Raw genomic sequence first — 16,460 nt, 5'->3', positions numbered from 1 at the left:
ACAAAACAAAATCCAGAATTCACAGGAAGGCAATGTATTCATCAGGACCAACTACAGTTCCCCAGAAGTAAATATCTTGGCCTACTGCCAGCCTTGTGTTTGCAGCACTGAAGACCAAGTGTTCTGTCTTCATTGCAGCACACCTGCACACATACCAGGGAGTCATGAGGTTTGCACTCTCCCTCTTGAGAATCAGTAGCAGATCTCATGGATTTTAAAAAGAAAACTAGCAAAGGTTTTTGAAATACCATGGTTCTTTCCCACCTTTTTTTGCCACCGAGAGTTCTGTAGGTCTTTAAAGCCTACATACTAGCATGGAGTTGCTTCAGGTCCCAACAAACTCCTGCTTATCTGTAGATTCTGGATTCTGCCCATTGGCCTGAGACCACAGAAGCATGGGGGGAAGAACAACTCTGGACCCACAAACAGGCCAAAGGATCAAGAGCCATCCACTGTTATTCAGTGTAAGACCACCAGCAAGGGAAAATCAGTCTGGCCTGAACTGGATATAAATGGCTACTTATATTCCACTGTTTTGCCCCCCTCCTTTTAGTTTTTCCTTCTCTCCCCCTTCTTTTGTGGCTTTGGGTATTTTGGTTTCTAGGCATGATGACAGATTTATTTAAAAAATAATATATGCTGTTTTGAGACAATAGTTGATTGAAAAGCAGGATAAAAGTACCTTAAACAAACACTTGCTGATGGAGATACAACCATGGAACACCCTTCTACCACTCTTGGGAGGTCTGTCACAGTATGAACCCAAGTGTTTTTCCCCCAAGGAAGAAAGCTGTTCTAGTACAAACTGCTTTTAAAATAAACATTTGAAAACAATGTGCTTGTACCAGGGATGGCATGGAATTTGTCAGTTTCCCTACTGGGGGTAAGTTTAGAGCTCCCTACCCCTTGGAAACTTGCATGCAAAGAAAAATGGCACATCAAAAGCTTCTGCAACTTTACATGAACTTTTTTTGTTCCTAACACACCATAAGCTGTGCCGTTTTCAAAAATTCTTCATCTGTTTGAGAAACTGCACAGTTCTGCAGTTAAAAATCTATGTGTACGGTCCTTTCACCACACAGAGAAAACTGTGTAGCATGTTCAATGTGATTGACTTCCCATCTTTAACATGTGGGTGTGCAGGGTGGATCTGGGAAGGAGCTGCAGATTGCTCCTCTACAGCATCCAGAAAATGGCATCCACTCACTATTTATGCCGGCTTTCTTCAACCTGCTGCACTCTTTGATGTGTTGGACTACAGTTCCTAACAACTCCAACCATAATGCAATCTATATTTGCCATGCCCAACATTTTAGCTGAGTTTTATCCTTCCTTTTCTCAGGAACAGTTGCTAAGGAGGCCATCCCATAGAGCAATTCCTGCCACCCCACTATTTTTGTTCTCGCTCTCTCTCCTTAGCAAAAAGAGAAACTCACCGTCACCATTGATAATGGAGATCAGAAGCTTCAGGTAGTTTTGTGTCTGCTGAACAAGGTCCCAGCTCTGAGTTGAAGGAAAGGGGTGTGTGGAGAAGATAACAAAAGAAATAAAGCAAAACCAATTGAAGCCCTACTATAAACATGTTCTAAATGTAGTCCCAAAAGCAATTCACTACCTACTACCTACTACCTGCCTTGAGTTCCACATTAGTGCTCCTATGAAAAAGCAGAGAGGACTAATAGTATAGAAATAAATCTGAGCTCTCATGAAAACCAGTCACTGCACAGCATTTTGCACAGATTCCTTCTTTTTCCTTAGAGGCTCCTGCCCTCTTGTTTTTGCTGCTTTCCTTTCAGAGGCAGCCTCCAACTCTCCCTCCACTTGCAAGAGTTCAGCAACAACCACCTTCATCCATGAGGTCACGAAGGAGAGGACAAGGCTCTTTAGATAACCATACAAGTTAAGAACAAAAAGGCTACTTTTGGACAGGGCAGAGGTGAACCAAAGGTGTCTTAAAAACAGCTATGGAAATGAACACACACACACACGTGTGTGTGTTATATATGGGAATGACTGGTGCTCCAAAAAGGCATGAATACTTTTCTAGATCCCATTGACAAAGGCTTGCAAACCTCTCAAGAACTAGTTCAAGTAGTACTACTAGTGGCTAGATATATTCTTCACACTTTCCTAGTGTTCAAAGTATTAAAGACGACTAGGCTGGCTGCAGTTACCCAGATGGCCTTTTAATCTGTCGCTCCCAAACTATGGAATGGCCTGTCGGAGGAGATCCAACACATTACTACACTTGATGCCTTTAAAAAGGCCATTGAGACAGATCTCTTCCGACAGGCCTTCCCTGAATAATAATATTTGACCACCATTTGAATCACTCCCTACTGCTTATCTAACATTTCCGCTTCTTCCTGTCTCTGTTGTTTTAACTAATGGTTTTAATGATTTATTTTATATTTATTTTATATCATTTTTATATAGGGGAGGGGGAATTATTTATATTGTATTGTATTGTATTGTATTGTATCAGAGTTGTATTGTATTTTATGTGTGTACTGGTTTTTATTATTGTACTATTGTATAATATTTTTATTGTGTTTGTAAACCACCTCAATCCTATGGGAAGAGGTGGGATAGAAATAATAATAATAATAATAATAATAATAATAATAATTATTATTATTATTATTATTATTATTATTATTATTATTATTATTATTTCTTACATGTACCCAACCAGAACTCCATGCACCACTCTATTTCCTTTCCAAAAACAGAGTCCAAGTTTAGTACTTCAACTGCATCTATCACTTGTGCGGCAGCCCCATGTTTTTCAGATTTCAGGTGGGAGTAGTGGTGGGTATTATTTTATTTTACTTAGACTGCAGTAGGTTAGGGTGAACTACAGCAATGTGCCCAAGGACAGCCAGCAAACCTTTCACATTGAAGCAGGACCTGAATTAAAGTTTTCCCCACTCCTAGTGCAACATCCTCCTTATTACACTATAACTTCGTGGCCCTCCAAGTGATGCTGGACTTGAACGCCCACAAGTTTTACCAAGAATTATGAGAAGTGAAATTCAGAAACATCTGTAGGACACATTCCAACCCTTGCTACAATCTTTTATTCCCATCACAATATTTGAAGTTTCCTAGTTCATTCAGGAGGGATTTTAAGTAGAAATGATCAGTAAGTTGTTCTAATAAAACAGTATCTCAAAAGAAATTGCGGCAGAGGAGAAGGAGACACAACTTCCATTTCTGATTCATTACTGAATTGTTCAAGAGAATTTGGTTCCATGGAATCACAGGGTGTGTTCAGGACCCCTGAAGTAGAGAAAAATCATTCTGCAGTCCAATAGCAGAGCACATTCCGAAAGGCTGATTAAAGCCTATGAATATCCCGCTGGGTTCCGACCCATTTCTACAAGGCCCCCCAAACAGGGATGCTCAGTTACTGCAGAAACAACACACAGTGCATATACAAGAGATGACAGGGTGGGGTTGGGAAATAATAGTAGGCAAAAGGAAGACTCGCCCAATCCCTTCCCCAGGGAAAACACTAAGTGAACTGGCAAGGACAAAAGTTGCACAATAAACTTACTTTGTCATGATCTCACCAAGCTACCTGCCAAGTCTTAACCCACTTCCAGCAACAGACATGGGATGGGACTGTTTTTGCAGCCCTGCAGTTTCCAGCAGTGGCAAGACTGGAGGTAGAGGTGCGTTCGAACAAAGTGATGATACACTTTTCTTGTGTTAACTTGTCAACTAACCCCTAAAATTTTCATGTACAGTGGGTCCTTGGTATCCACTGGGGTTTGGTTCCAGGAACCCCTTTGGATACCAAAATCCATGGATGCTCAAGTGCCATTAAATCCAGTTGCCCCTCCGTTTACATGGACTTCATATTCACAACCCTTGCTTACTCGCGAGGAGCAAACGGAGGGGATAAAAATGGGCATTCGTCCCCATTCAAGCCTATGGTGCTTGAATATGTGAGAAATTACATTTTTGCGGGGGTGGAAATGTCCCGGAATGGATCCCCCATGAAAACGGAAGGCTGACTGTACAATGGAATAGTAAAATGGTATCCCTTATATAAAATGGCAAAGGCAAGGTCTGCTTTTTGGAATTTTTATTTTAAAAATCGTTTCAATCTGTAGATGCTTCACAGCAAGCTGTCGAGTGATCTTTATTTTCTTCTTGTGGATCAGAGTGTAAAAGGCCAATCCTCATGTTGAGCACCGGTGTGACAAAACATTCTGAATGCACTTCGCACGAATGTGGATTGGCCAATTTGAAACCTGCCAATGAGGAAGGACTCCCAGGTATGACAGTACATTGCGTTATGACGCGAATTCGAATCGCCCAGTGCAGAAGACCCCCAGTTCCACACTCATCTGATAAGGGCCCTATAGACTGTCATCTTGTGCACCATTTTCTCCTTCCATTTAATTCAGGACCCTAGAATCTTTGGCCTTCCAGAAACTATAGATTACAAACTCCATAATTCCTTATCACTGGCCAGGCTATCTGGGGCATCTGGAGAACTAGGCATTACCACCACTAATTTAACTGTTTTCAAAAGCCATTCTGAAGCTTACTGCTGAGTTAGGATGGCAATTTTTTTCAACATGGTGCTTGAGGGCTGAAGGCTGTTTGCTGCATGTTTTCTTGTCCTAGCATGTAAGCTATTGCCTTGGACTGACAAGGCCCTCTGCAAAGCACTTTCTGATGCCTCAGGCCTACCTGGAGGTACCAGCAAATCAATAACAGCAGCACTCTGATTACTGTGGCATTGCAGCACAGAAAAGTAATGTTTCTGGATGACAATCTCCTGAATTCATCGGCTACCATGGTCTGTTTTGCACCAGGTAGCTACCACTATTTATATTTCTCAGAGCAGTCCAAAACAATAGTATTTGGGGCCACTGTGGGGTATCTAAATTCAAGCACTCCCTGCCATTTATCAGAGCACCATAAAAAGGGGCCTCTGGAAAGGTGACAATGGCCCCATACAGACAGGCCAAAATAAAGCTGCTTCGGGTCACTTTGGAGGTATGCTGTTTAAATGATGCATGCATACTAAGAGTCCAGAATCCGTGCCAAAGCCAAGATCCAGTCCTAAGGACTGGAGCGCAGCTTTGGTGCAACTTCCTGACTCTTAGTATGCATGCATCATTTAAACAACATACCTCCAAAGTGACCCAAAGCAGCTTTATTTTGGCTTGTCTGTATGGGGCCAATGATAGGCCCAGGTGGAGAACTAGGGCCTCTAGCTTCTTAGGGGGTTGTGTACTGACTGGGTTTGGTACAAGTTATCCATCCCACCCCACCCCTCAAAAATGTGTTCATGCATTTCAAGTGTTGATTTAACTATCCAGTATAAAACATATGATCTGAAGGATTATGTCTTTCCATATGAGCCTCCCAAAACTGTAAGATTTCTGAGGAAGACCCTATTTTTAATCCCCCCACTTTCAAAGGCCCATTTGATGTGACCTCGAGAGGCATTCTTGGTGGCTGTTCTCAAGCATCGGAACTCCCTCCTAGAAGGCCTAGGATGGCTCCCTCCTTGCTCTCTTTCCATCAAATGGTGAAAATGTCTATTACTATATATAGGATGGAGGATACCTGGCTGAACAAGACTACATGTGAAAGGGATCTAGGAGTCCAAGTAGATCACAAGTTGAACGTGAGTCAACAGTGTAATGCGGCAGCTAAAAAGGCCAATGCGATTTTGGGCTGCATCAATAAAAGTATAGTGTCTCAAGGGAAATAACAGTGCCACTCTATTCTGCTTTGGTCAGGCCTCACCTGGAATACTGTGTCCAGTTCTGGGCACCACAATTTAGAAAGGATATTGAGAAACTGGAGAGTATCCAAAGGAGGGTAACTAAAATGGTGAAGGGTCTGGGAACCATGCCCTATGAGGAACGATTTAGGGAGCAGGGGATGTTTAGCCTGGAAAAGAGAAGGTTAAGGGGTGATACGATAGCCCTGTTTAAAGGAGCAATCTTGTTTTCTGCTGCTCCAGAGACTGGAACACAGAACAATGGATGAAAGCTACAGGAATAGAGATTCCACCTCTCAACATTAGGAGGACCTTCCTCACAGTAAGGGCTGTTTGACAGTGGAACACACTCCCTTGGAGTGGAGTCTCCTTCCTTGGAGGTCTTTAAGCAGAGGCTGGATGGCCATCTGTCAGGTATGCTTTGATTGAGAGTTCCTTCATGGCAGGGGGTTGGACTGGATGGCCCTTGTGGTCTCTTCCAACTCTATGATTCTATGGTTCTATAAACTTTTAGGAACTGACTGCAAGAGCTGTTAATAGTGTATCATTTTAATTGATTTATATATTTTGTTTTAATTCTATATATGGTTAAAAAGCATTTAAAAAATAATTTGGAATACTTTTATCTATTTTGTTTGTTCATACCGGTATTTATTTCAACTTTTGTGAGCTGCCTTGATTCCCAATTTTGGAGAAGAGGTGAATTATAATTGAATAAAAAATAATATAATCCAGACCAATAATATTACCTGATTTTAAAACAATAAAAGAGAACATGGGCAGGTGTGTTGGGGGGGGGCAGAGTGATGAAGAAGAAAATGAGCAATTTCCCACAAATCACATCTCCTTTTCCTAGCATGTTCTGCATAGGCCCTGCCTCATATGACAAGCCATATATTCAAACCAATGATAGTTTATGCTAATTCAATCCCATCTACAGCATCTGAACATTTTAAGGGTAAGACGTGCCATAGGCAGAAATGGGTTATCTTCCCTCCCCCACCAAGTATTAGCATCACTTCGTTGCTGAAGAATCAGAAGAAATGACTGACAGTCCACTGCAAAGCTCTTGGCGGCAAGGATGTGCTCAAAAATGCAATTAACAGCATACTACGCTTGGCAGAATTGAGGTGAAATTGCAGGGCACCAGCAAAACGCTACAGGCCGTTCGTTTGTCACCAGCAGCATAGATTTCCAGTACTTCATAGGGAAACACCATTCTGGGATTGTTGCATGTTATAGCACACTTTTTAAAAAAGGTTATCCATGGTCAGGGACGACATCCACCAAGCACTGAGGCTGCCTAACATTTTCCTCTGTCTGGGACCCATTCCCTTCAAGAAGAGGTTGTAGTTTTGAGAAATGGGCATTATCAAAAAGGAGCTCAATCCCCTATCTTAGCAAATAAGGAGGAATTATTAAATTTTCTGTTGTAAAGCTTGGGAACTCTAGAGTTGGCAAAGTAAAGGAAAGAGGTTTTTAAAGACAAGGACTAGGGCAGAAGAAAAGGCAGCTGGAAAGGATGTCCAGGTACAGGAGGCAAGTGGAGAAGCCTGGAAAAAGTGTGGTACTTCCAACTGAGTGACCAAAACAAAACAAAACAAAACAAAAAAACACAACCCAATAAAACTGCACAGAAATAAGAAAATGTAGGGAGAGGTTTTAAGTGAAAGGTAAATGGTCATATAGGAGCATGAGATGCCATGGTATTTTAATCCTTTTAAGAAAAAAACAGAAAGAAAGTGAACGATTAGCAGAACCTGCTGAGAATTTTTAAGGCCTTCCTGCTCAAGAATGTAGGAAGAAGTCACAATACCCTGTGGAGATGAACTCCTCTTTAATCCCATAGACTTGACAATTAAGCTACAATGTGAAGTCGCAGGCTTTCATGGCTGGCATCCATAGTTTTTTGTGGGTTTTTGGGCTATGTGGCCATGTTCTAGAAGAGTTTATTCCTGATGTTTTGCCAGCATCTGTGGCTGGAATCTTCAGAAACATATGCCAGCCACAGATGCTGGTGAAATGTCAGGAATAAACTCTTCTAGAACATGGCCACATGGCCTGAAAAACTCACAAAAAACTAATTAAGCTACAACTCCCAGAATCCCCAGCCACTACAGCCAATGGGCATGTGGGCTGAGGGATTCTGGGCACTGTAGTCCAAAAATTACTTTTCCAAACTCTGAAAGATGCTGTGGCAAAATAATTAAAAAAGACAGAAAGCAGGACTTGCATCCCAGGCTTCAGGATGCTACAAGACTATCAGCCCATGTTGCTCAATACTGTAGACAGTGAATGGGAGCAGCTCACCTGGATTTCAGGTAGGAACCCCGGAACCGTGCTTAGTGATGTCAGGGACTGAATGAGTGACTTTCTACATGCAAAACAGGGGTTCTACTACTGAACTACCTTCTCCTTCCTAAGCACCTCTCTCTGACTTTACACTTTGGTTCCAAGTGCATAGTATCCTAAACTCAATTCAGAAAAAAAGGTAGAAATCCTACATATTTAAAAGGGTTTGTTATGGCTTGGCTGCTTCCTAAAATTTTTCTTCTACCTCAGAGAAGGTGAATGTTGGATATTTTTAAAACTGTAAGGTGCTTTGGATATACAGGTTGAGTCTCCCTTATCCAGAATTCCAAAATCAAAAATATTCAAAAAAAAATATTTGCCAAAACTTTTTTCATAGAGGGCTGGGATAGTTAGTACAGTCCCCTCCTCTGGTATCACCCAGGCTGGCGGGTGGGGCTTCTGGGGGGCCAGTGGTGGCAGCACTTCTGGGGAGGGCAGCGGCTAAAGGGGTGCGTTTGCCCCTTCTTAGTTGCTGCCGTGCCATTGCTGTACTCATGAGAGATTGGGAGGGCTGCGCTTAGGCCTCTCCTATGTTACCAGGGTTCATTCTCCTCATGAGTGGAATGGTGTCATGGCAGCAAGTTTGGAAGGGGTGTGGAGGCTGTTGCCGTGAAGCCAGGAGGAGCACACTTGCCTCACTCACCCTGCAGCAGGAGGTGGGCCTAACCAGGTGTCATCCTCCTTTTGGGGTGGTGCCACTAGAGATAGTGAGATTATCACATTCTGATGGTTCAGTGTACACAAACTTTGTTTCATGAACAAAATTATTTAAAATACTGTATGAAATTACTTTCAGGCTATGTGTATAAGGTGTTTGTTAACTGTCAAGTCAACCTCAACACATAGCAATCCTATGGATGAGACATCTCCAAGACCCTCTGTCTTCCACTGCTCTGCTTACGTTTTGCAGACTCATACCCATGACTTCAAGTCTATCCATCTGGCATGTGGCCTCCTCTCTTTGTACTACCTTTTATTACTTTTCCTAGCATTATTGTCTGTATATGAAACATACATGGATTTTGTGTTTAGACTTGGGTCCCATTTCCGAGATATCTCATTATGTAAATATATGCAAATACAGGTATCCCAAAATCCCAAAAACCTGAAATTCCAAACACTTTTGGTTCCAAGCATTTCAGCTAAGACAGACTCATCCTGGACAATGCTTGTTGCAAAATGAGTTATAAATTGATGCAATAAGCCTTCATGATTCTGTCTCTCAACCATCTGAAATAGTGCACTTAGATATCTCTGAATACCAGCTGTTGTAGGAGAGTTATTCCATTCATGTCTCTCATGTGGAAAAGTTTGTCTTTATTAAAGTTCCCAGAATCTTCCTAGCCTGCATGTCCACTAGCAAAAGAAGAAACTTAATGTTGATATCAACTGATCATCTTACCTGATACTCGCTCCAGTCAATGTTTAATGGCCGTGTGAGAGAGGCTGGGATGCTTAGAGGAGCATCTACATAATCCTGAAAGCAGATAACACAAAATCATTCACTGGATGGTGTAAAAGGAAAACTTCAAATTTCCTAGAAATTATTAGACAGTGTTTTGCTCCTGCATCTAAAAGTTCATATCAGCTTCAGAGGAAAAAAGGATGTTGGGAGGGGAAAGAAGAAATCTAGCAGCATCTCTAAAGCTTATTTATTTCAGCATGAGCTTTTGTGCATTTCAACCCACTTCTTCAAAGAGAATCCAAGTCTTCCAACTAAAAATCCTTAGCATATTTACTTGCCAATTGGATTTCCTTCCAAGATTACTTGCAGCCTTATTTCTGTCCTGTCAACATGCCAGTTATTGTCCTGAACTAAAGAACATGCAGAACACACATTCCACTTAATAATGATGCCACCTTCTTTTCTGCAGTGATATTGGTACACCTCAAGCAGAAATACTGGAACTGAATTTTCTGATCTGACATGGCTATTGAAGCCAAAACACTAGATCAATTTTGCTGAACCCCTGGTGACCTTATCAAGCCATGCCAAATGGTTAGCTCGCTTTCACTTACTCATGAAGTATTCTACACATTGCTACACTCCTCCCCCTTGTTTCTGTACACAGCATACAAGAAGCAAGAATACAATTATAAGCCCAAGTACATGTATTTCACAACTGAGAAGTCCTTTTGGCTAGATGGCACCAGCTTTATTATGGAGTCTGGCTACTCATGAGAATGGCATGCAATATTACCCTATTTGGAGTTTCCAAATCATATTTAAAAGTGGTTCCAGGGAATGTAGTTTAGCCACTACTACAGAAATCAAAACTGTTTATCCAGAAGAGGCTTTTAAAAGATTCTCCCTGGTCCTGAGCTTTCGTTTCAGAGGAAGATACTGTGGAACATGGTGCTTGCTTACTAGCTGGTCTGAGCTGGTCTCCAGAGTGGTGTTGGAGCCCCCTCCACTTGTTGTACCGGGGGACATCAAAATCCAAGGCAACAGTTCAGGATTTCATGTCTGCTATGATAACCATGTAGCTGTCCCAAGTAATATCTGGTGCCACGCACACTACAGGACATACTCTGGACCTGGTTTTCTGTTCTGGGCAGGATGACAGTGATCTGGGTGTGGAGGAACTCTCTGTAGTTCCATTGTCATGGACTGATCCTTACCTGAAGATTAAAATCACTGGGAGTGAAAGCATCTGCAGGGGTGTGGAGCCAATTAAGACGGTCCACTCCAGATTTATGGATCCAGATGGATTTCCGATGGCTCTTGGAGAGCTTCCAGTTGCCGTGGTAGGTAATCCTGTCAAAGCTTTGGCTAATTCCTGGAATAGGAAAATTCCAGGAGCAGTGGACACTATTGGCTTTAAGCTTCCCCTCCCATGAAGGGGAGCCAAGCAAGCACGCTAGTTTAACAGGGACCTGGTGGTGATGAAACGAGTGGGATGGAGACTACAGCAACAATGGTGGAAGACTCAGAGTGGATCTGACCGAACATGGGCTAGACCTCATTGGTAGGCCAGCTTGGCAGCAGCAAAGAAATTATACTTCTGTGCTGCCGTTGCATTTACACAGTGTCATCCAGCAGAGCTGTCTTGAGTGGTCAGGGGCCTTTTACACTCTGATCCACAAGAAGAAAATAAAGATCACTCGACAGCTTGCTGTGAAGAATCTGCAAGATACTTTGCAGACAAAATTGCTCAGATCTGTTCTGATTTGGATGCTATAGTTGACATATGCCCAGTGGATGTAATTTCTCCACCTGCTTGTCCTGTATTATTGGGTAAGTTTCAGTTTGTGCAGCTTGGGGATGTAGACAGGATCCTTGGAGAAATGAGGGACACAACACGCATACTGGATCCTTGCCCTTCCTGGCTCCAGAAAGCAGCTAGAGGGGGAATGGCTAGAGTGGTAAAGGGAGTAGTGAATGCATCACTGCAGCAAGGCAGATTTCCATTCTGTCTAAAGGAGGCTGTGGTGAGGCCATTACTGAAAAAGCCTCTCACCATTTTGAATAACTATCAGCTAGTCTTTAATATTCCATTCTTGAGCAAGATTCTGGAATGAGTGGTGGCCTCCAAGCTCCAAGGGTTTTTGGATGAAACAGATTATTTAGATCCATTTCAATCTGGCTTTAGGGCTGCCTATGGGATGGAGATAGCTTTGGTTGCCTCAGTGGATGACCTGCATAGGCAACTGGACAGGGGATGTGTGTCCCTGTTGGTGCTGCTGGATTTTTTGGCAGCTTCTGATACCATCAACCATGGCCACCTCTCTGAGACGGGACTTAGGGGCATTGTTATACAGTGGATCCACTCTTTCTTGGAGGTGCTGAGGACTCTTGTTTGACCCCCCTAGACATTGGTCTGTGGTGTCCCTTAGGGTTCTGTTGTCTCCCCATGTTATTTAACATCTACATGTAACTTCTGGGAGAGGTCATCCAGAGATTTGGGCTGCGGTGCCACCATTATGTGGATGATACACAACTCGATCTCTCCATTCTATCAGACTCCATGGAAGCTGTTTCTGTGCCGAACCAATGTCTGCTGTCAGTAATGGACTAGATGAAAGCAAACAAACTGAAACTTAATCCAAACAGAACAGAGGTGCTCCTGGTCAATCATAAGGTGGATCAGGGAATGGGGACTTTGCCTGTATTGGATACTGTTACACTTTCCCTGAAATCTCGGGTTTACAGCAGGGACGTAGCCAGGATTTTGGGAAGGGGGGGTCCAGACCAAGTGCCACCATTATAATGGGGCCTGGGTGCGGTGGCGCGGCAGCACGCACCATTCATATTATCTAATGGAAGGGGGGTCCGGACCCCAAGAACCCCCCCCCCGGCTACGTCCCTGTTTACAGTGTAGGTATTCTTCTGGAGAACTTCCAGGTTTCGGCAGTGGGCAGGAGTGCATTTGCATAGTTAAAACTATGCTGTACCCATTCCTTGAGACATTGGAACTGGCTACAGTGACACATGCCTTAATTACATCCTATTTAAACTACTACAATACACTCTATGTGGGCCTTCCTTTGGAAACCGTTCAGAAACTTCAGCTGTTCGGGGTCAGCTATAGGGAGCATATAACTTCCTTGTTGAAATAGCTCTATTGGCTACCAGTTCATTTCCAGGCACAATTCATGACCTATAAAGCCCTGCACAGTTACAGTCCAAACTATCTGAAAGATCCTATTTCCCCATACAAGGCATCAAAACTTTCCAGCGCCCTCAGATCTTCAGGTGAGGGCTTTCTCTTGGTCCCACCACCATCACAAGCTCACTTGGTGAAAACACAAGAGAGAGCCTTCTCAGTGCCTGCTCCCACCCTCTGGAAGTCCCTTCCACAGAGACTAGGCTGCTCCCTTCCCTGCTTTCCTTTTGTCAACAGGCTTTTTTATTCAAGCAGGCTTAGAATGTATAATTGCATCAGGAAGGCTTTTATACAAGGTGTGTGCTTTAGATGCATTTTTAATTTTTGTATGTATGTAATTTTATGCTGTTTTTAGCTAGCTGATTTTAATTGTCTTTTAAATTCCCTTCCTGGGAGAAAGGTGGCATAGAAAATAAACAAATAAATAAATAGAAGTACTGAGGGTAGCACAAAAGAAGCCCATAAAAAGATTTGGCTGGCAAGATGCATCACTGAATATCCGTTCCTATGATTAATTCACAAGAGCCTTAGGCCTTCAGCAAAAAGCAAGAATGATGCTTTTTATGAACTACTAGTACAGAAACATTTGAAATAATACAAATTGCAGATGCTCTGTGTCACTGTCTTCCGTACCTGCTTCCAGTTAAAAACAAGCCCTTCTGCGGTGTAATCTCTCTCCTTGTACTCCTTGAAGAATTCACAGCCTGTGTAAAGAGGAAGAAAGGGAAGTGGAGAATAAGGGAACCTAGAGAGAGATTACCCAGAACCAAAATCCCACTCAACTATCCATTTTGAGACAGAGACAGCTCATACTTTCTCCACAGAAATAAAATCCTCCTCCATAAAGAAAAAAGCATGTTATGGCCAGAGCTGGGCTGTCATTAGGCGTCAGAGCAGCAATCAGCCTGGTCTGCAGCAACAGCACCCTCTGGCAGCAAGGCATCAAAAGAGCTTGATAGCAAGCAAGCAATGATGAGCAATTCTTGTTTGCCAACAGACAAGGCTTGTCACCAGAAGCCCAAACCAGCAGAGAGCTTAAGGGTCTGTGTCCTCAACTCTACCCAAGAGTACATTCATAGCTCAGCACATGCTCTCCAAGCCACCAGTATTTCTCCCCAAGCTGGCACAAAAAAGGAAGATATTCTGAAGCAAGATTTCTTGGCAGGAGTACAGCATGTGAGTGGAGGTCCACAGTCTATATGCTGTTGATGTAAACAAGTAGCAGAAGAGAGAACATATAGCAGAATAAAAGACCCAGGCCATATTATTGGCCTCACCCATGTTTTAAGACAGGCATAGACATTCATGTCTTCAAGACATTCTGAATTTCAACTCCCATAATTCCCTGACTGCTGGAGCTGATAGGACTTGCAGGCTAATGCACTTGGAGGACACTAGGACAACAACCTTGTATTAAACCAATACTTTCAGACTGTTGTATTCAACTGAAGTATTTATTTATGAATACAAGTTCATATGAGTCATATGTAACTATAAGAAAATGGCTCTGTACAGGAAATCATAAATACTTTTGGATACAACAGATTAACCTATTTTTAAAATGGACACTCTGGATGACTGGTGGGGAGAGCGTCCTATCTTTCACATGGGGTAGAACGTGAAGAACTACACCACAGATCCAACAGCAACAGAAAAGCCCAATGTGGAAGAGAAGGACCCGCTGGTTTGAGCACACATTTATAGCCTGGTGCAAATTCAATTTAAAATGAATTCTCATCAGCTTCAACTGTATCAAAGTGGGGAGATGTCTTGTGCAAAAAAAACCCTCCCACCTCTTCCCGCCGACCACTTCACTATTTCAAAGTAATGTTCTGGAAGTGAACATTCATCCGTAGCTTGATGCAACTTTAATTAGAACATTCCCACTGTGGGTTCCCATCCATTAGAAGATGTTGAGTACTTATGTGCTCATTTCACCCCCATTTAACGCCTCTCAAGGAACATCCCATAATGTTTCAAGACTTTATGGACTTTCCAGGTCAACACCTGCTAGCCAAAGTTTTCCTCACAGCACTTGGCTCCTTCAGCAGTGCTTTACCTTAGCTAGGTAAAGTTTAGATACAGAAAGAAGGAGGAACCCCAGCATGGCAGGGAAGCAGCCAAGTTAAGTCCAAAGAAGCATGATGTAGCGGCAGTCATATTATCCCAGCGTGCAACATCAATTTTTTCAGCATCATCCACTTATGATACAGTATTGCCTCTGCTCCCACAAATGATGAAAGATAGTGGCACAAGTCTCAGACCAAAAATATTTGTGGATATCTTTAGAACAATACTCCCAAGTTATGTGTTTATGTATTTGTCCTGTTTTATTCTTCTTTTTAGACTAAACTACCTCCCAAATTGGTTCACATAAACTGAAAAACCAGAAATGAATAGTGCTATCAGGCTGATAAACCAAAAAAGAGAAAACATAAAAAAACAGAGTAGAATAAAGGGGTAAAGGAAGGAGACTGGTTCTTTAAACAAGATGTTGTCCTGTAAGCAGGCACTGAAACACAATTCTAGTAACACTATTCTTTCCATTTTGCTCAGGGCTTAGCTTTTTTTGGAATATAGCTTCCACTACTCCCTAATAAGCATGGTTTACTTACTCCTTTGGTCAATGGATGAGAGCCAGTGGGGTTTTTTTCTGCTGTATTTCTGTGTTTTCTTCCTACTGTAGAGAAGGAAGTGAGCTGCCTGCAAGCTGCTCCTCTTAAGCTGATTGATGGGCCAGGCTGGTCTCTCCCTTGGTATTCATTTGTATCCCACCCTTCCACAGCCTTGAAGGAATGGGAACAATGTCCCAAAGGGCATAACTCTGTGAGAGGATAGCAGAAGCCAGAGAGTGTTCCGTTTTGCTCTCCAGTCCCTACGGCTGTTGGAACAGTGGATTTTCTTGGGCATAGAGTGGGAAGCAAGCTCCCTGCTAGTGCTCCTTTTCCAGTTGATGGTAAATCTCTAAGATATTTTTTTTTGGGGGGGGGGCTTCTGTCTCTGATAAATATGTTATGCTTCAAAACATAACTAGGTGGGAGTAAATGCTAGAACATGCTGGCCAATAACGGAGGTTTCACTCCAGCAAAAAAAAAAAGAACCCGCAAAAAGCGGGTTCTTTTTCTGGCACACTTGCGACGCCCGAGTGCTCCAACGGCGTACTCGTGACATCACAAGTGCACCATGACGTGTGGACGTTGAGCGTCCGTCGCATCAAAATGGCAGCACCCATTTATTATTATTATTAACCTTTATTTATGAAGCGCTGTAAATTTACACAGCGCTGTACATGCAATCTTTTTAGTTAGACAGATCCCTGCCCTCAGGCTTATAATCTAAAAAGACATGACACAGAAGGAGAAGGGAGTGGTGGAGGGAAACGGTAAGAGGTCCAGCAGTTCCTCTCTACCTCCAAGGCCTGGATCAAGGCAGATGGACTGGGGCGCTGCCATTTTGACGTACGGAATACGTACTAGGGTTGCAGGGCGTCTATAAGCGACGTCTCGAACAACCTTAGCACGTATTCGTTACGTGCTTAAAGGCCCATCTGTACTGGGCCAAAGAATACCATTTTGAGTTTCACTTCCTTTGTGTTTTGGGGGTTGCATTTTGTTTTGTTTTAAGACTAGTTAAGCTACTTTCATTAGCAAACCCTCAGAACTGTGGCCACCCATCAACAAATACAACTGAATTTGTGGCAGCATCAAGATTGGTTTTCCCTTCAAAACAAGGTTCAACTTTGGCTAAGG

At 42.7% G+C, this 16,460-nt stretch overlaps 1 protein-coding gene across 4 annotated transcripts in view; it reads right to left on the bottom strand.

The window, feature by feature from the left end:
- MTMR14 (myotubularin related protein 14) overlaps positions 1-16,460 on the bottom strand; it is a 97,638-nt gene that overhangs the window by 59,338 nt on the left and 21,840 nt on the right. For all 4 annotated transcript variants that reach the window (XM_042451509.1, XM_042451512.1, XM_042451511.1 and 1 more), the window contains exons 8-10: positions 13,345-13,415; positions 9,507-9,581; positions 1,437-1,503 (exon numbers count right to left, since the gene is read on the bottom strand). In XM_042451509.1, coding sequence (XP_042307443.1) covers positions 1,437-1,503; positions 9,507-9,581; positions 13,345-13,415 — 213 coding nt within the window. The remainder of the gene's footprint in view (positions 1-1,436; positions 1,504-9,506; positions 9,582-13,344; positions 13,416-16,460) is intronic.

Source organism: Sceloporus undulatus, chromosome 2, assembly GCF_019175285.1.
Source record: "Sceloporus undulatus isolate JIND9_A2432 ecotype Alabama chromosome 2, SceUnd_v1.1, whole genome shotgun sequence".
Taxonomy (NCBI): Eukaryota; Metazoa; Chordata; class Lepidosauria; order Squamata; family Phrynosomatidae; genus Sceloporus; species Sceloporus undulatus.
Note: the sequence above shows the minus strand (reverse complement) of the source record. Positions and strands in the feature narration are given on the sequence as shown.